The 20,043-nt window shown below is 50.3% G+C and overlaps 2 protein-coding genes across 16 annotated transcripts in view; one reads left to right on the plus strand and one right to left on the minus strand.

Moving 5' to 3' along the window:
* Positions 1–2,725, minus strand: part of RBM10 (RNA binding motif protein 10) — a gene marked incomplete at its 5' end in the record, with an annotated part of 29,612 nt that extends 26,887 nt beyond the window's left edge. For 8 of the 15 annotated variants that reach the window (XM_082718175.1, XM_082718173.1, XM_082718174.1 and 5 more), the window contains 2 exons: positions 341–482; positions 2,461–2,725. In XM_082718175.1, coding sequence (XP_082574301.1) covers positions 341–482; positions 2,461–2,725 — 407 coding nt within the window. Of the gene's footprint in view, positions 1–340; positions 483–2,429 lie in introns of all 15 variants that reach the window. The other 7 variants (XM_082718176.1, XM_082718171.1, XM_082718184.1 and 4 more) reach the window with 1 other exon arrangement.
* A 287-nt stretch (positions 2,726–3,012) lies between these two features.
* On the plus strand, positions 3,013–5,524 carry NDUFB11 (NADH:ubiquinone oxidoreductase subunit B11). The gene is made up of 3 exons (XM_082718189.1): positions 3,013–3,490; positions 5,008–5,138; positions 5,300–5,524. The coding sequence occupies exons 1-3, from the start codon at positions 3,284–3,286 to the stop codon at positions 5,424–5,426; spliced, it is 465 nt and encodes a 154-aa protein (XP_082574315.1). The 5' UTR covers positions 3,013–3,283; the 3' UTR covers positions 5,427–5,524.
* The last annotated feature ends 14,519 nt before the right edge of the window (positions 5,525–20,043 follow it).

The raw sequence follows: 20,043 nt of genomic DNA on the forward strand, positions 1-20,043 counted from the left end.
TTGGGCCTCGGCTTCTATTCCTCCCTTTCTCTTGATCCTTTCCCAACTCCACAATCCACCATGGCACCTATCAAGCTGTTTCTTAATCACCTGTAAACTGTGTGGTCTCCCTTGTGAGACCCTGAGGAAGAAGGCTTATCTGTCTCACTCGCCACTGCACTGCCAGAGCCTAGCACAGGTCCTGGCTCACAACAGGTGCCAAGTAAACGTCTGAAAAGAAACCAGTCATCTGCTGCGCTGTTTCCCCAGCCCGGAAGTCCCCTCCTAGCACCTTCCTGGACCAACTCTTACACGGGGATAAGCCAAGGATGCTTGACAGGGGTGGGAGTGGGTAACTCACCGTCTTTCATACTCCATGTCCTGATAGGGCCTGCGGGGGCTGCTGGGGCCCCTCCTCAGCCGCTGGCTCCGTTTCACTTCCCAGCCACCCCCGCTGCTGCCACCATGATCTGCCAGCCTGGGTGATGCCTCCTGCAGGGACTCTGGGGAGAGTAGAAGGAAGAAAGGGGTCAAGGCAGTTGGGGCCTCCTTGAGAAACCCTTGTTGTCAAGGCTCTCTGCTGTCGCTTAGCCCAGGGACATTATTTCCCAACTTCCTGGTACTCCTGTGGACCAGAGTGGGAAAGCAGCCCCTACCTGGTCTGCTCCTTCCTTTCCCCCCAGACATGAGGCTATAGCCCACAGCCCTAAAATAGCAAGGCCAGGGGCACCTGGATGGCTCAGTCAGTAGAACGTGCAACTCTGGATCTCAGGTCATAGGTTCAAGCCCCACACTGGGCGCAGAGCTCACTTAAATAAAACAGAAACAGCAAAGGCCTTTAGCAGAGAGGGAGCATCCTGCAGAGAGCCCTGGTGGTGCCACCTACTCTGTGATCAGGGCTCTGCCACCTGAGACTGGTAGACAAGTCTGAGCCTGGAGCTACCTGCCCAGAGGGCTCTCGGCGTTGGACGACTTGTCAAGATCAGGCACATTAGGCACGGAGGTAAGACTTCACAACAGGAGTTGTAGGCATCCACCAGCCTCCTTCCACAGGGCCCCAGGTGCCATTTCATCCTTGCAACAAAGACACTGGCTGCCCCCTACAAGACAGCAGGAGACCACAAAAGGCCTAGAGGGTAAAGGGGCTAACTTGGCAGTGAGACAGTTGACGCCTCCCTGGGCTCCGGGCCAACACAGCTTTGGCCCTCACTCCACAACTGGCTTAGCCTCGAGCCCTCTCTCTTCTGCACAGCCAGGTCCCAAGGTGGTTCTCTCCCCAGGGCTCTGGGTCCAACTCATTCAAAGGCAAAAGGAGCCCTTTTGAGGCTGTTCCCAACCACTGTGCTGTTCTGCTGGGATGGAAGGGTGAGTCACTTCATCCAGCCTTCAGGGCTGCCATGAGAACTAAGTGAGTCCCCAGAGCCACGTGACCTGGCCAGGGGTCACCAAGAAGTAACCCAGAATCTTCAGGCCCACCCTCTCAGCAGGAATCTGGCAAAGCTAGGCAGCAGCAACACCTGCCCAACAGTAGCTAGCCACCACACCTTTTGCCCATGTATACACACAACCAATTTTCTCTTCCTCCTTAAGCCACAGGGAACCAGGGCTGCCTGCTCCCAGATGGGTAAGAGTTAGAATCACAACCAGGGGCCCCAGTGGATGAGAGCCAGATACAAAACCCTCAGCAGACTCTGGCAAAGAGGTCGGAGTCACACACCGGTATCCACAACAGATAGGGACCAAAGTCACAGACACGCGCCCGGAATAACTATGGGCCCAAATCACAAGACAGGAACCCACAATAAATACAGGCCATAATCACACACTGAGGCCCATCAAAGGATGAGCGCCAGAGTCACGGATTCGAACTCCTCCCCAAAGAAGGGGCAGTAAGTCATGCACACATTCCTTGCGCTCCCTCCCCGCCTAGCAAGTGGGTTGATTAGGGCCAGTCCCAAGAAGAACTCCCCAAGGATAAGGACCCCTCCCCATGGATAAGGACCTGAGTTACAGCACAGACTGCAAGGATAAAGACCAGAGTCATAGACTTTTTTCCCTCCTCCCCCACCCAAGAATAAGGACCTGAGCCACAGAATGCTTCCCCACGGACCGGTAAGTACCCAAGTCACACGGAACAGACAGCACACCCCCTCCCCTATGGATAAAGACCTCGGCCCCTCCACAGATAAAGTTCGGTGTCGCAGATACCACGGAAACCCACTCCCATCGGTCCCTCCCTTCCCCCAACCCGCGTGCACCCATTCTGTGCCCCAATCGCGCACGCGCCTCCGCTCTCAAAAGCAGTGTGTGTGTGTGGGGGGGGGAGGGAACACCCCCCTCCCGGGCTCAGGCCATGCACGCACGCCTTGGTTCCGCGCGTAGCCCAGGCCCACGTCCCATAGTTCGCCCTCGCGCCTCCTCTCCGCACCCGCCCGCCCCCGGTCCCTTACCTCCGCCCCCACGACCAGCGACGACGCTCACCTTCTCGGCCCGGGCTGTCAAGGGAGGGCTCCCGGACATCACCTCGGCGCGCCGCCACCTCCTCCAACTCTCCCAGCTCAGCCGGAGCCGGCCCGCACCACCGCCCAGTCCGAGGCCGGAGGCAGAAGGGCGGAGGAGCGGGGAGGGGAGAAGCGCCAAGCGCGCTACCCTCCCCAGGAAACCCACTGCCGCCTACTCCCGGCCGGCCGCAGTCACCAGCACAAAATGGCGACGACGAGAAGGGAGCCGGCGCTTCGACCACCATCCACCTACTAAGGGAGCGCGCTCTGGCCGGCCTCGTCTATTGGTCGCCAGCCGCCGACGGCCAGCCCTGGCCGGCTCTGATTGGCAAGCGTATGCCACCTCCCCACTCTCCCTGCGAACGCTCGCAAGTCGCGAAAAGGAGTAGCTATTGGCCAATCCGGCGAGGCCCGCTTTTTAGAAGCTTGGCTTCCTTCGAAGATGAAAGACAAACGGAAGCTCCGCCCCTTTCCCCAGAGGGCGAGGGAAATCTCCGTGCCATTGGCTGGGACCTGCGGCCGTCCAAATGTCAACGCTTTCTTATCAAGGGAATGGGCCGACCTATCAGCCAGAAATTCCTTGGCCTGACTGAGGTTGGGAAAATGGTCGCCCCCGTGAGGCCATGACAGAGGGAAGGAAAAAGGGGCTACTCAGCGCCTCACCTCGCTTGAAAACCAAATCCGGGCTCGGGACCTATTTAGTGCGGCGGGGGCGGAGCGACAATTGTCGCGCCCGGGCCGACTGCAGCTGCGCACAGTGGCATTTCCGTCCCCGCCCCTGAGAGCCTGCAGCACAACCTGTCATGGCGGCCGGACTGTTGAGTTGGAGCGCTCGCCGCCTTTTGGCAGTAGCGGCGACGCGAGGGCTCCCAGCCGCCCGCGTTCGCTGGGAGTCCAGCTCGGCCAGGGCCGTGATCGCCCCGTCGGCTATGGCTGGAAAGCGGACCCCGGAACCGACCGTACGCTGGCAGGAGGACCCAGATCCGGAGGACGAAAACCTCTACGAGAAGGTGAGAGGGAGGGGAAACGGGACACAAGAAGGGTCAGTCAGGGAGGGACCGGCGGACGGGACGCCGTAGAGGACGTTCTTAAGCGGCTGAGGATTGCGCTGCTGGTGAGATCCTCGAAGACTTGGGAACTTTGCTTAGCTTGATTTCCTTCTTTGTCCCCTGCTAATCTTCAGTTCAGGGCCGGGGGCAAGATTGGCTTTGTTTTGAAGACGGGTATCAAACCTGAAGTGGGCGATGCTCAAAACACGTTAGAAGCAGTATAACATAACGACAGTAATACTAAACACCCCTATGGGGCTTGCTCGGTGCCAGAGCTCTAAACATTTTAGGTACGTTATCTAATCCTCAAAACAACCCCATTTCGAAGTTGGTACTCTGAGCATATCTAGTCTACCGATGAGGACGCTGAAGCATAAAGATGTTAGGTGACTTGCCCAAACTCGCCGAGATGAACGTGTGGGGGAACCGGGTCCGCTGTGCTGTGGGGATAGCAGAGACTCTGAAACCAGAATGCCAGGGTTGGAATACAAGCACTGATAGTTGTTCATCTTTGTGACCTTGGTCAAGTAGCTTAACTCCTTGGTGCCTCTTTGTAAAATGGGGAAAGTATGAGTACGCCTTATAGAAAGTAAAATGCTACGTCTGCCTCATGTAATTAAATGAGTCAAAATGTTCAGAAGAGCAGCTGCAACCTAGTATTCAGCATTAGAAAGTGTTAATCATTATTGCTACTTCTGCCTCCCTGATACATTGTGCAGTTTGTGTATGGCACACTGTAGGTTCTTCATCAGTACTATCCTCTGGCTTGGATATATAGGATCTTACTCATTTATTCATTCGTTCTGTAAATAAGGCCCCAGGGCCTGCTGTATGCCAGGTGTGGTTCAGGACCCTTAGGAGTTCAGCAGTGTGGAAATCAGACAAAGCCCTTGCCCTCCTAGAGCTTGTATGGTAATGGAGAGCACAGACGATAGTCATGTAAAATATTCGGAAACAGTGCTATTGAGTATGTAATAAGATAATGTGATAGGATCTGGGGAGATGCTGCTACCTTGGTAAACTGGTAACTGCTAGAAAGAAAGTTAAGCAAGATAAGTGGATGGGGAGTGACTTGGAGGGTAGGGGGTAATTTTTCGTGAAACCATAGGAAATTAGCAATATGCAACCATCTTTAACCTATAAAAGTGGCAATTTCCTATAGTTTAAGACAAGTAATGGCTAAGGTGACTAGGGACTGCCTCCTAAGGGAAGTGATTATGAAGCCAATATTTTGAGCCAGGAGACAGACCTAGCCATGATGCTATCAGGGGGAAAGACTTTCCAGGCAGCGGGAACAGTAAGTGCAAAGGCCCTGTGGTAGGAAGGAGTTTGATAACTCCTAAGACTAGAAAGAGGAATTAAAGGAGAGAGGGGAGATGGGTCTGAGGTGAAATTGGAGACCAGCTTATGCAGGGCCAGCGTAAGGTTTTGTGGAGCCACAGGAAGCCCTCACTGACCTTTTCCTCTTCTTGCCACAGAACCCAGACTCCCACGGTTATGACAAGGACCCTGTTGTGGACCTCTGGAACATGCGGGTCGTCTTTTTCTTTGGGTTCTCCATCGTCTTGGTCCTTGGCAGCACCTTTATAGCTTATCTGCCTGATTACAGGTGCATGGGTGTGTCGGAGAGAGTGAAATGGGTGGGGGTGGAGATTGAAGGGGGCTGAGCCAGGAATCCTGTTCTTTGTGCCAGTGGGGATTGGGGAGCTAAAATGGGGATTGGTGTCCAGTGAGGCTCCCTCACATCCACCCCCATGCTGCTGCCTCCAGAATGCAGGAGTGGGCCCGCCGAGAAGCTGAGAGGCTTGTTAAATACCGAGAGGCCAATGGCCTCCCCATCATGGAATCCAACTGCTTTGACCCCAGCAAGATCCAGCTACCAGAGGATGAGGACTGACCTGTTGCCAAGTGGGGCTCAAGAACCATCACCTTCTCCTTCGCCTGCCTGTCATTCTCCCCTTTCTTCAGAGCACCTAATTAAAGGGACTAAAAGTTTGACTGGCTGGTGTCGGTTTTGTTGTATGTGGGAGTGGGGTGCAGAAATGGGCGTGTCAGATTCTAAAAGGCCACTGCAGCCTGTTCTGATTATCTGTTGCTGGATAACAAACACCGTAAGACTTAGTGGCTTGAGATGACCATTTAGCATTCTCTTTCATGGTCCTGTGGTGGACTGGGCTTAGCTAGGTGGCTCCTCTTGGGGCCTCAGGTGGTTGCAGTCAGATGGTGGCGGCGGGCTGAAGGCACCTTTAACTGGGACAGATGTCCCAGGTAGCTTCTTCACTCGCATACCTGGCATTTCAGTCTTATTCCGTGTGGCATCTCTCTCTGGCAGAATAGTCTGGGCTCCTTAAGGGTGGCTCAGGGCTCCTCTGCATGGGGTGTGGCATATGGGAAGAAATCAGCAGCAACCAATCATAGAAGAAGGGCCAGGACGACTGGGAATTGAGGGTGGTGTGTCCAAACAGGGCTTTTCCATTGCTAAGCACAAGCCTTTGTCTCCCTCACCACCTTCTCTGTTTCTCTCTACGTTTTGATGTTTCTGCCCGTCTTGTGTCTTGGTGAGTCTGGATGCCTCTCTCTCCCCTTCTGTCCCAGTCTGGGTGGTCTTGCACTCAAGACACACATCTCTGTGTATGCATGCATGTCTCTGCCTGTTCCCCTTCTCTCCCCGCCCCCTCACTTGCAGGAATTCTCCCCCTGCATGTTCTTTCTCTGGGAATAGGCTGTCTGCCCACATCGGGCTCATTCTTTCAGCCTTCCTCTGTCTTTGTCTTTGTCTCTCTGTGTTCTGGAAGATGGAGCTCAGGAGACTTGCTCCAGCTCTCTTTATCTTTCCAGGGAATCTCCCCTAAATTCCTGTTAATTCTGGACATGTGGGCGCCCCTTCATGCCCCTGGCATCTCTGCCCTCTGCGCAGTGGCCCTGTTCTAAAGCTCATACTTCACAACTCGAGATCACATGCTCATTGCTGCCATCTCTTTGCGTGTCCCTGCTTGGGACTTTGGAGAGTGCAGGAGCCCCCAATCCCTGGCTACCAGAAGAAAATGTGTCCCGATGGACCCACCGCTAGAGGTGATGTCTCTACCCCCAGCTGCTCAGTCTCAGAAAGAGCCCCAGCCCACCGGTGCGTGGCTAAAGTGGGAGCAACGCCCACGCGAGCCTTTCTGGAAGTGAGTGATTTCACTTCCGGAGTGCTTCCCTGTGGGGCCTGTCTCCCAACCTGAGGCTAGGCCCCAAAGCAGAGAATCCCAGTGTGTGAAGAGAGCACTCTCCACCTTCCAGCCCGTAGGTACTGGGACGGGAAGTGAAGGGGATGTGCTAGCCCGGCCACCAAGTACCTGACTATATTTCCTATAATAAACCTCAGCTTCTCGCCCCATACCCTACCATCCACCTGAGAATCTGTCCCCCCACTGACCGCATTCGGGAGGTAAGCTGCACGAGTGCAGGCGTTCGGGCACGCCTGTGCACTCAGAGCAGGGACTGGTTCAGTATGTGCTTGAGAAACGTGATACTTTTGCTGCCTGTGGTGTAGGTGCCATGGCCTACCATTAGTGGCCTTCAGGCCTATGGCCTCTGAGGCTGCACGCTTCCAATCCCCCCCAGATCTGCCTCCTTCTCAAGTTCCCAGGATCTCAAGAAACCTCCGTTCTGGCCAAACAAGAGCTGGCACTTAGACTAAATCCTAAAAATCCCCGCTTTTGCTCTCTTCCCGATGGCAACAATACCACCTTCCTTCCCTCCCAGCCACACCAGCCACCTCAAAACTTCATTGTTCTGAACGTTGAATAAAAATGTACAGGCAGGGGCGCCTGGGTGGCTCAGTGGGTTAAGCCGCTGCCTTCGGCTCAGGTCATGATCTCAGGGTCCTGGGATCGAGTCCCACATCGGGCTCTCTGCTTAGCAAGGAGCCTGCTTCCTCCTCTCTCTCTCTCTCTGCCTGCCTCTCTGCCTACTTGTGATCTCTCTCTGTCAAATAAATAAAATCTTTAAAAAAAAAATGTACAGGCAGGGGCCCCTGGGCGGCTCAATGGGTTAAGTGTCTGCCTTCAACTCAGGTCAGGATCCTGGGGTCCTAGGATTGAGCCCCAAGTCAGGCTCCCTGCTCAATGGGGAGTCTGCCTCTCCCTCTCCCCCTGCCCCCACCGCTCATGCTCTCTCTCCCCCAAATAAATAAATAAAATCTTTAAAAAATAAACAAAATGTACATACAGGCTTCAAAGGTCATTTACTTTTTACAAACCAGACACTCCCACGTAACCAGGACCCAGGTCGAGAAAGAGAACATGAATGAACACTAAAAGCTCCCTTCAGGGGGCACCTGGGTGGCTCAGTGGGTTAAAGCCTCTGCCTTCAGCTCCGGTCGTGGTCCCGGGGTCCTGGGATCGAGCCCCGCGTCGGGCTCTCTGCTCGGTGGGGAGCCTGCTTCCTCCTCTCTCTGTCTCTGTGTGCCTCTCTGCCTACTTGTCTGTCAAATGGGTAAATGTTTAACACTAAAAAAAAAAAGCTCCCTTCAGGTCCAACCCCCCACCCCCTGCCTTGGGATGTCCATATAAATGCAATCATACATTTTCCCGTCCAGCTTCCTTCATTCAGTGTGAGGTTTGTGAGATGGAACCACATTATATAACCGGTAGTTTGTCTATTCTCGTTGCTGTAATCCCTTCCATTGTGTGACTAGATCACACTCATTGGTTCCAGTGTTGATGGGCCTTTGGGGAGTTTTCTGTTGGGGCTATTAAGAATGATTCTGGGGGCGCCTGGGTGGCTCAGTGGGTTAAAGCCTCTGCCTTCGGCTCGGGTCCTGATCCCAGAGTTCTGGGATCGAGCCCCGCATGGGGCTCTCTGCTCGGCAGGGAGCCTGCTTCCCTTCCTCTCTCTCTGCCTGCTTGTGATCTCTGTCAAATAAATAAATAAAATCTTTTAAAAAAAAAAAAAAAAAAAAGAATGATTCTGTGAGGACGCCTGGGTGGCTCAGAAGGTTAAGCCGCTGCCTTCGGCTCAGGTCATGATCCCGAGATCCTGGGATGGAGTCCCTCATCAGGCTCCTTGCTCGGCAGGGAATCTGCTTCTCTCTCTGCCTCTGCCTGCCACTCTGCCTGCTTGTGCACACTCTCTCTTCTGACAAGTAAATAAATAAATAAAATATTTTTTTAAAAAAAGTGATTCTATGAACATTTTTAAAAAAGATTTTATTTATTTATTTGACAGACAGAGATCACAAGTAGGCAGAGAGGCAGGCAGAGAGAGAGAGGGGGAAGCAGGCTCCCTGCTGAGCAGAGAGCCCGATGCAGGGCTTGATCCCAGGACCCTGAGACCATGACCTGAGCCAAAGGCAGAGGCTTAACCTACGGAGCCACCCAGGCGCCCTGTGAAATTTTTAAAAATTTTTATTTATTTATTTGACAGCACACACAAGCAGGGGGAGTGGTGAGCACAGAGAGAGGGAGAAGCAGACTCCCCACTGAGCAGGGAGCCTGATGTAGGGCTCAATCCCAGGACCCCGGAATCATGACCTGAGCTGAAGGCAGATGCTTAAATGACTAAGCCACCTAGGTGCCCCAATTCTCTGAACTTTATTATGCACATTTTTTTGTTGTTATATACATTTAAAAAAAAAGATTTTATTTATCTATTCATCAGAGGGAGAGCACATAAGCAGGGGGAGGGGCAGAGGGAGAAGCAGGGTCGCCACTGAGCAGAGATTCCTTATGTGGGACTTGATCCAGGACCCTGGGACAATGACCTGAGCTGAAGGCAGATGCTTAACCGAATGAGCCACCCAGGCATCCCTTATTGTATACATCTTTTGATGGATAGATGCACTAATTTCTCTTGGGCATAAACCTAGGTCCTAAGTCACAGGCAAAATGGGATGAGCTTTAGTAAATGACGCCAGGTTTCCAATCTCCACATCCCATGGTGGTGAGCGCCACATCCCCACCATTGCTCGGCACCCTCCATCATTCTCACTGTAGCCATTCCGGCAAGCCACTGCGCTTTTAAGGACCACACTGAGATGAAGAGGTGGAAGTTTGTTGCCTACCCTGGGTCAAGTCCTGACAGTGTCCCAGACACATACCAGGATGCCTGCCCTGGGAATTTCCCAGGGTGGGGGTGTTGGTGGAGGCCAGCGTGAGTGACCAGAGGGCCTAAACACAGAGAGGGCTTTCACCCTACCATTTGACTCCAGGGATGTTTGAACCTTGATCTGTTGGACCCAGCTCTGCTCTAGCAACATAACGGATACCATCCTCCTTCAGCCTTCAGTCTCACAGGGCATTTATTATGAGCAAGGGCCTGCGAACAAGATAGTCACAGGCCGTGTAACAGACACTGTTAGTTCCCAGCCTGTATACTCGTGTCCCTGCAGCTCCAGTGTGTGCTGGCCAACTGCCAACCGCCAGTGTCTGTATGTCTTCACTGGAGGGCTTCCTCTCGAGCTGCAGAAGGCTGCTCTGTTCCGTTTGTGGACTTAGCAGGCTGGAAGGGCCAGGAAATGAACACGCCTTGGCAGCAGCCCTTAACCAATGACAGATGAGAGCCGGTAGGTAAGTACCCTTGCCCCCTTGGCCCTCAGATGGGACATCTCTAAGGTATATGTTCTCTGCTGGTCCCCAGACCCCCTCAGTGGGAACACGCTCAGGTTAACCCCCAATGCTAAGTTGCTTAGTAAAAGTCTCCATCGGCTGCCTTATCTCTTCTTTGTCTTGCTGGCCCACTCCCCTATCCCTAAATAAACGACTTGACTTTGATTCCTGGGTCAGGGTTGGCTTCTGGAGGCACCCCCACCAGAACAGTCTGGGTCCTCAAGGAGTTTCCCTCAAGGTAGTGGGTAAGACCAGAGTTAAAAGACACAGAAATCCACAGATAAGTTCCACCAGAAGGCCAGTGTGCCTGGAATATTATGCTCACTGGAAACCCTGGGCTCTTCCAGGAAAAGAGTGGCTACAGATGAGATCCACAAGGTCCCAGGAGTGATGGTTGGAAGTTTTGACTTTATACCCTACACAAAGTTAACCAGAAGCTTTAGCAAAGCTCGTCTCAGATGATTCTGGACTGCATAAGGGGCACTGCTTACAGTCTTTGTCATGGATTACCTAGGAAATAAAAACCAAAATATCTTAACCTGATTCACGACTGTTACTGATAGACATAAGCACCATGGAGTAAACTGACGGCAGGCAAAGCTCTGAGCTTTAAAACTGGTGGAAGGATCCAACGTTCTCCACAAAACGAGAACCTATACATTTTGATCCTGAAATATTAGACTCAGTGAAAACTGGCCACAAACAAAGAAAAGCTCACATGACAGGAGCTATTCATCCAATGAATATTTATTTTTTATTAAAGATTTTATTTATTTATTTGACAGAGAGAGATCACAAGTAGGCAGGGAGGCAGGCAGAGAGAGAGGAGGAAGCAGGCTCCCTGCTGAGCAGAGAGCCCGATGCGGGACTCGATCCCAGGACCCTGAGATCATGACCTGAGCCGAAGGCAGCGGCTTAACCCACTGAGCCACCCAGGCGCCCTCCAACGAATATTTATTGAGTGCCTACTGGATACCGGGCACTGTTACAAGCAGTGGGGAGATAGCGGGGAACAAAAGATTCAAAACTTCCTGCCTCCCTAGGGCTTATGTTCCAGCAGAGGGAGACAGACAATAAACAAGGCAACCAATGACATTATCTGTATATTGGGAGATGGTAAGTATGCATTAAATTTCAGAGTGACCAGGGGATGCCAGGCTGGCTTGGTCCATGGAGCATCTGACTCCTGATCTCCAGGTTGTGAGTTCGAGCTGCACATCGAGTGTGGAGATTACTTAAAAACAAACAAACAAACAAACAAATAAATTCAAGGGGGATCAGGGGTGTAGAGACAGAAGCCTGTATTTAAATAGGGTAGTCACCTGATTTGGGCTCAGGTCATGATCTCAGGGTCAGGGGATCGAGCCCCACATTGGGCTCTGGGCTCAGCATGGAGTCTGCTTGAGATTCTCTCCCTCCCTCTCCCTCTGCCTCTTTCCCCACTCAAATGCTCTCTTTCTCTCTCTCTCAAAAAAAAAAAATAATAATAAATAAATCTTGAAAAATAAAAAAAATAGGGTAGTCAGCTTAGCCCTTGTTGAAAATGATTTTTTAAAAAAGAAAGATGATATTTTTTTTTTCATGAAAGAAATGGGAGGAAAACAAGAGATGAGCTATAGAGATATGAGGGCATTTCTGGCAGAGGGAACAACCAGTAGGATTCCTGAAATAAGACCGTACCCAAGCTGTTCAAGGAGCAGCCTGACTCCAAGAAGATAATTGGGGAAAAGCCATTACTGCTGAAACAAGACAAGAGAATTGATGCACGAATCAAATCGTCACTGTAAAAATTAACCCGAGAGTGATTCATCTCGCTGTAAACAGCTTCAGAGAAGTGAAAATGGCCAGAACAGGCTTTGGGTTAAGGGCACCACTGTAGGGCATTGAACAAGGAATTAAACTGGCTCATAACTCATGTCAGGGCAAACTCTCTCTTTTTTTTAAATAAGATTTTAAAAATTTATTTATTAGAGAGAGAGAGTGAGAGCAGGAGCAAAGGGAGAGGGAGAAGCAGACTCCCTGCTGAACAGGGAGCCAGAATTGGGGCTCCGCCCCAGGACCCCGAAATCATGACCTGAGCCAAAGGCAGATACTCAACTGAGTGAGCCCCCCAGGAGCCCCCAGGACAAACTCTCTTAATAGAAATTCTTCACTGTGGCATGATTCTGATTTTAAATGTTCATGTTTGTAAGCAGAGCTAATAATAGATCAGACCAGAGGACTCTGCATGAGTCAGAGGAGCGAATCCAGGGCCAGCCTATATCCAGACAAGGCATCTGGAATCAACCCTCATTGGCAGGGTTAATTTCCTCATTCTCTCCTTCATTCATTCATTCATCCCACAAATGTTTACCAAGTGCCTACTGTGCGACAGGGGATACAGCAGTGAATAAAACAGGGGTGCCTGGGTGGCTCAGTGGGTTAAAGCTTCTGCCTTCAGCTTAGGTCGTGATCCCAGGGTTCTGGGATCGAGCCCCGCATCAGGCTCTCTGTTCAGCAGGGAGCCTGCTTCCTCCTCTCGCTCTGCCTGCCTCTTTGCCTACTTGTGATCTCTGTCTGTCAAATAAATAAAGTCTTCAAAAAAAAAAGGCAAAAATCTCTGCCCTCTCGGATCTGACTTCTATAAAAAACATAACAAATGTAAAGGACAAATAACAATTTTGAGTAATGCTAATTGCTAAATCAATAAGTAAAATGTAGGGCGCCTAGGTGGCTCAGTGGGTTAAGCCGCTGCCTCTCTGCCTACTTGTGATGTCTCTCTGTCAAATAAATAAATAAAAAATCTTTAAAACAAATAAGTAAAATGTATAATACTGCAATAAATGTTGAAAGAGAAAAATGACGCAGGAAAGGGGAAAGTGAGTGAGTGAGTGTGTGTGCGTGCGTGCATGCGTGTGTGTGTGTGTGTGTGTGTGAGAATGTGTGAATTTCAGCTAGAGCGGCCAGGAAAAAGGCCTCACTGAGATGACATTTGAGAAAGACCTAAAGGAAGTATCCAACTGAAGAGAGAACTTTGAAACAAGAGCCATGATCGCGAGGCAGTCACAGTGGTTAAGAGCACGGGTTCTTGAGCCAGATTGCCTGGGTTCAAATCACAACCCCCTCCCCAAATGTATGACCTCATGTTTCCATTTTACTCTCCTTTAAAAAAAAAAAGATTTTATTATTTATTTGAGAGAGAGCAAGGAAGAGAGAGCATGACCTGGGGGTGGGGCAGAGGGAAAGGGAGATCCAGACTCCCGTCTGAGCAGGGAGCCTCACGTGGGACCCGATCCCAGGACCCTGGATCACGACCTGAGCCAAAGGCAGACGCTTAAACGACTTCGCCACCCAGATGCCCCCCAGCCCCATTTTACTCTTCTACCAGCAGAGGCTAATGACATTAACTCTTTCCTAAGGATATGGAGAGGGTTAATTTGAGAGTGCTTGTAACATTGCTTGACACAGATTAAGTGTTTGTCAATATTGGTTGAAAGAATGAATTCTTACTCTTGTTAATGTAGTGACCATTGAAGTTATTGAATAAGTTCCCTAAAAAAATGAAATTGTGGTTATTATGGTTTGGGGGAGTGTTTAGATCGTGGACTTGAAATAGAAGGCAGTTTCAGAGTCCCTAGCAATCACTTCTGGGAGGCTTGGGGTCTGATCTGGCACGTGGTGGTTTCTGGAGACAAGGTTTGAAAATTGACTTAGCCCAGTCGGAGCCTTTAGCAGCAGTTGTCAGAAAAGTGGCAGGATTCTTGGAGTCAGTCATCTCAAAGGTAGAAAGGGTCTGGGGAACTCTGCCAGGGTCAGAATGAGGATCCAGGGTGTCAGCTGAAGTTTGGGAAAAGAGTAGCCATGGATGGAGGCCACGAGGCCTCAAGGACAGGTACACTTCTGGGGCCTGGAAGTGCTGTAGTCTTGTCTTTTTACTCTTTTCCCGACTCCCTCCCTCCTTTGTGTCTTTGCTAAATATCAGCTTCTCAGAGATGATTCCCCTTATTTAAAATCTTAATCCCTCTTGCTGTTTATTCTCTCTGTTTTTAAAAAAGATTTTATTTATTTATTTGACACAGAGAGAGAGAGATCACAAGTAGGCAGAGAGACAGGCAGAGAGAGAGAGGGAAGCAGGCTCCCCATCGAGCAGGGAACCCAATGTGGGGCTCGATCCCACGACCCTGAGATCATGACCCGAGCTGAAGGCAGAGGCTTACCCCACTGAGCCACCCAGGCGCCCCATGTTTATTCTCTTTGTTTTTTGTTGCGCCCCCCACCACCACCACACAGCGCACATAAACTGCATTGGATGTGCTGTCCTTTTACCTGTGGTCATGCTACCAAAAAATAAACCAAAATAAACTAGGCTGTTAATGGGAGAGAAAGAGGAGGAGAAGGAGAGGAGGAGGTAGAAAGAGGAGAGAGGGAGGAAGGGCGGAAGGGGAGGAGAAACAAAAGAAGCCCTAAACTCATCAGGATGAGACAGAACTGGTGGTTTGGGTCTGGGTCACACAGTGTTCTGAATGTCACACCAAGGTTTGGCACGCACACTCGTGGGGACTCAAACGGATTCCATCGAAATGAAAAAAACCTCTCCGCGCATTTTTTAGCCCCTGCTTCTGCCAGGATTCTAAGTCATACCCTCCTCTGGGCCATCGTTCTTCTCACCTGAATCTGCTTTCTCCAGAAAAATTCCACTTGCGCTGCAGATGTGGCCTCTTCTCTGGGGGAAATTCTCTTTTGGGGAAAAAAGACCAAACAACAACAAGCTCAGAGGAATCAGTTTGAGATCTGAAAAAGACTTGTGATTAATAAAACTTAACCATTTTTAGTTTAAAGTCTATTATGTCTGGTTTAAATATAGCTACACCCAATTTTTATGGCTTAACATTTGCTTGAAATACCTTTTACCGTGCCTTCACCCTCGGTCTGCAAGTGTCCTTAAGGCTAAAGTGAGCTTGTAGATGGTGAGGTGTTAAGTCTTGTTTGTTTATCAATTCAGCCATTTAATGTCTTTTGACTGGATAATTGAATTTATTTACATTTAAGGTAATTATTAATAGGTCAGGATTTACTGTTGCCATTTTCTTCGTTGTGTTCTAGTTCTTTTGTGGATGTTTTTCCTTGTTTCTTACCTTACAATCTTTTTCGGTGCTTTGATGTCTTGGTATCAGTATGCTTTGAGTTCTTTGTCATGTCCTTTCCTTTAATTACTATAGGTTTTTCCTTAGTGGTTACCATGAGACTTACAGTATCTTCAAATTGTAACAACACCCTATTAGAAGCCTGTAGAAACCGAGGGGCACCCAGGATGCTCAGTGGGTTAAAGCTTCTGCCTTCTGCCTCAGGGTCCTGGGATTGGCCCTACATCTGGCTCTCTGCTCAGCAGGGAGTCTGCTTCCCCCTCTCTCTCTGCCTGCTTGTGATCTCTGTCTGCCACATAAATAAATAAAATCTTAAAAAAAAAAAAAGAAGCTGGTAGAAACCTAAATTCAGTAGCAGTTTACTTTACATTTCTACTTCTCCACCTCACAATTTAGGTTATCAATGTTACATTTTACATATTTTATATATTGTGTAACCAATAACATATGACAGTTATGACTTTTTAATGTTTGTTTTTATTTTTAAATTATTTTTAAAAGATTTTATTTATTTATTTGACAGAGAGAGAGAGAGATCACAAGTAGGCAGAGAGGGAGACAGAGAGAGAGGAAGGGAAGCAGGCTCCCTGACTAGCAGAGAGCCGGATGTGGGGCACGATCCCAGGACCCTGGGATCATGACCTGAGCCAAAGGCAGAGGCTTTAAACCACTGAGCCACCCAAGTGCCCCTTTTATGTTTGCTTTTAAACGTTTTTTTAAAAAACTTTTAAAAAAGATTTTATTTATTTGACAGACAGAGATCACAAGCAGGCAGAGAGGCAGGCAGAGAGAGAGGAGGAAGCAGGCTCCCGGTTGAGCAGAGAGCCCAATGTGGGGCTCGATCCCAGGACCCTGAGATCATGACCTGAGCCAAAGGCAGAGGCTTTAACCCACTGAGCCACCCAGGCGCCCCGCTTTTAAACATATTTTAAAAAGATTTTATTTATCTCTTTGTCAGCCATCCAGGTGCTCCTGTTTTTAAACTTTTTTTTGAAAAGATTTTATTTATTTGACAGAGATCACAAGTAGGCAGAGAAGCAGACAGAGAGGGGGAAACAAGCTCCCTGCTGAGCAGAGAGCCCGACTTGGGGCTTGATCCCATGACCCTGGGACCAGGACCCAAGTGGAAGGCAGAGGCTTAACCCAGGCGCCCCTGTTTCTTAACTTTTTAACTAGAGTTGTAAGCTAGTTACAGTACCATTACCATATTACAAAATCATACAGAAAACAATTACAGAAAGTGCGTGTATGTATATGTACGTGTGTGTATATATATTTAAAATCACACACACACGTTGGTAAAATTTCCTATACTGGGGTGGAACTCCAGCGCTCTGAATCCAAGTCAATCCCTCTGCGCTAGGTGAGAAATAAAGTAGCCCTCTTGAGTTACTCTTCCAAAGGGTCTTGCACCTGCCCCCCAGGTCTTTGTGTTCCTCAGCGTGGCTGCTGCGCAGACCCCTAGGTCCACTGAGCACTTGGAACAACCGTCTCGCTGTCTCCCTTCCCGGGCACCGAACCCAACACCTTAGGGGACCAGGGTAGAGAAGCTGAGCTGGGCTGGGAGCCTCTGCCCGCCCGCCTGTCTCTGTGCCACGAGGTGCTCAGGAAGATGCAGAACCAATTGTGACCGAGCGGTGGGCCAGTGCCGACCCTCGGGTTAATCCGCTGTTCATCAGAGCCCCCAAGACACTTTCAGACGGTGGGCTCTCGGGCAGAAAGGGCAGCGGGCAGTCAATCAAAAGTTCTGGCTCCCGAGTCGCCGAACACGCTAAGCGACTGGTTGACCAGCCCGCCTATCCAGGAGCGCGGGCTCTCCATCCGCGGTTCTTCCGCCGCTAGGGGGCGGGATCGTGAACTTGATTGATAGCCTTTTCAACCAGTGAGAACGTCTGAGCCCGGCTCCTCTTAAGTAGCACGTGTCTTTTTTGGCCGTCAAGCGACTGACACTCTTATCAGCCAATAAGGATGTCCGCTTGAGCTGTGGGCGGGGCTAATGGCTGCAGAAAGGGCGGGGTCTTGGTCTTGACCTACCTCGTTTTGCTCAACGAGGAAACCCCAATTCCACAGGAGCCTCCTCCCCTTATCTGTTTTTCAGAAGACTTCTGATACTTTTAAAAAGTTTGAAAATCACAGCTTTAGAGTAATTTAGCTTTCTCATGCGGCGCAGAAACGGCAGTCTCACTGCCCCTGCGAAAAAGAGCCGCTCTTAGGGAAGGTGGACTTAGAGGTGGCGACAGGAAACAGAACTGGTTCTCAGAAACAGCTTCATGGCAACTGGTATAAAATTGTAACTTGATTTGAGGTTTTAGGGCCTGAGAGACCGTGGGGGGGGCGGGTCTTGTCTGCTAGAGGGTCTGTGGTGTGATTGATGGGGGCTTGGGGGGCAATGATGGGGGCCTGTGGGGATCAGTAATGCATGGTTAGTGGTTGAGGTCAGTCTGGGTCACCCGTGTAGACGCCTGTTCGCTGATGGGACTGACTGGAATCAAGTGGCTGACGGGGTCGGGGCTGCCCCAAACACTTCTGTTACCTGCCCCCCACCCCATGCCATCATCAGAGACTGGACACAAACTTAAAGACTATGTTTCTGATGCAGACCATTTGCAGTCTTGACAGCGGTGTACCTTTTCTTACAAAGGCCACCCCACAATGGGTCAGGAATCAAAGTATTCCATAGCCATCCCAAGCTCCCTACCATTGGCCAAGAGCTGATGAACATTGAACAAGTTCCTCAAAAATGGACTCAGAGGAATCTTAGACACTACCCCTCTCACCTCCTCCTGGTCCACACACCTTAGTAAGGCAGATTGATCACTGAAGGTGGCTATCAGCAAAAAGAGATCATCTCCTATTGAATACCTCCTAGATGATGATCAGAACAAAAGGGGGGGGGCGTAGTTCTTAGAGACCTAGCTTGAAAATCAGGCCCTCAGCTCTGCCATTCCTGGACACCATCTGTCTGTCTTCCTCCTCATGGCAAGTCCTGGCTAACCTGGTTGGTAACCATCTTGGTGGCAGCTCAGCCCAAAGGAGGCCTAGGAGCTTCAAACTTCTTTCTGGTTCAGTCACCGGGATTGTCTTGTTGGCAGTCCGCGGTGCCAGACCATACTGATGAGGATAGCATGATTCAGTACACGCTCCCTGAGTTCCCCTATAGTGCCCCCCAGTGGCTAAGATGGAAGACATAAAACAAAACAAAAGAACAACAAAAACAACCCTGTAAATTTTATAAAAATGCCTTTGGTCTTTTTGCACCTGACCCTTCTAGATGAAAGATCTGAGTACAAGTAGGAGATGATGGGACGAAAGTGGAGTTACAGGCACTGGGATGGGACACACTGATTTCCTGGTTGTGGAAGGCTAGGGCTTGGGGAGCACTCGGGTTAGCCACTGAGAGGTGTGAGAGGAAGAGACAATTAACCCTCTCTTTGTCCCCGTAGATCAAATACTGAAGCCTGGAAAAACAATCACACCGGTCTCCCCAGAGTCAAGCAGCAAATGCAGCTGGTAACCTGATCTGCTGGGTCTGTCATCACTTCCTTGCGATGACAAAAATAGAGACTCATGTGGACATGGGTTGTCCTAAACTATTCTGCTGTGCCTGATGGGTCAATGCCAGCTCCTGAACCTCCCTCATACACACACACACACACACACACACACACACACAAGGGCCAGCATTGCCTTGTTTAGACCGACTGATACAAATTCATCCTCTTCTGATGCCTGAGTGGCCACGGATGGTGGCATAGCTCAGTAGATTGGCTACAGGCCCCTGATGCCACGGCCTGTGGGACTTACCCAAACCCATGCAATGGTGTTTCCAGTCAAAGTTAACAAATCCTAGACTGAAATAAACTATGCCCTCTGGGTTATAAATTTGTATTTGCAGGGAAAGGACAGGGAACAGACTGTCTTTCCATTGGGGATGGAGTTTGCTTTTGGACCCATGTAGTGTTCCCATCATCATTGACAGTGACACCAGACTCCAACAAATCAGTCTCAACTCCTCTGTGTGGGTAGCAGGATAATGGCCAGCCCGTAGACTACTTCCTGGATGTCTAAGAATACAAGGCCCTGAACACTCATTACCGTGGCCATTTCTCAGGATTGTGTTGACAGTGAGCAACCTTGCGGGATGAGGTAATGTCTCCCTCCTGGACAAAAACCAGGCCGGATTCTCCAAGCCCAGCGTTTCTTGGCTGTACTGGAAACCCACCGCCTGGGTAGCATCCACCAGAGGTCACCCCTTCGAGACATGGAGGACATGGAGTGCCAGCATCCTGTGCATGCGGCCTGCTGTGCCCTGAGGAGAAAATCCTCTGTAAAATTCCCACGAGTCTCGTGTCTTCTGTCAGCAGCTCTAAAACTTGTTAGCTTCCCAGAGGGTAATGTCTCAGACCCTGACAGTCAAGACTTGAGGGATTTTTTTTCCCTGTGTGTTCTGACGGGCCCTATGGTTTGGCCAGTGGCACTTTTGGAAGGTCAGGAATCAGCTGCCGGTGGTGTCAGGGACGTGGCTCTAAGGATTTGAGTCCTGAGGTCATTAGTGACTGGAAGCCTGTGAGGCAGCTGCTGAGAATCTGTGGCTGTCAGTCCCTGGGGGAGGGGCCTTGGTGTGGGGGCTTATGTGGGCCTGAGTGGGAGGTTTGTTTCCTCAATTCGGTTTCTTCTTCCTTTACTTTTACACAGAACACTTCACTTCTGACGAGGCTGGTCACCAGAGGTGTGGAGGTTTCTCTCCACATCCAGCAATTCTCCATGACACCCAGTGGGCAATTCTGACACCACCTGCCTG

The sequence above is a fragment of the Mustela nivalis genome (assembly GCF_964662115.1).
Source record: "Mustela nivalis genome assembly, chromosome: X".
NCBI lineage: Eukaryota > Metazoa > Chordata > Mammalia > Carnivora > Mustelidae > Mustela > Mustela nivalis.

What these genes read in the sequence shown, in the direction of transcription:
- NDUFB11 (XM_082718189.1), top strand. Translation starts at nt 3,284, where the DNA reads ATGGCGGCCGGACTGTTGAGTTGGAGCGCTCGCCGCCTTTTGGCAGTA. An exon ending in ACGAAAACCTCTACGAGAAG is followed by an intron (nt 3,491 to 5,007) that starts GTGAGAGGGAGG and finishes TTCTTGCCACAG; the next exon opens with AACCCAGACTCCCACGGTTA. An exon ending in GCTTATCTGCCTGATTACAG is followed by an intron (nt 5,139 to 5,299) that starts GTGCATGGGTGT and finishes TGCTGCCTCCAG; the next exon opens with AATGCAGGAGTGGGCCCGCC.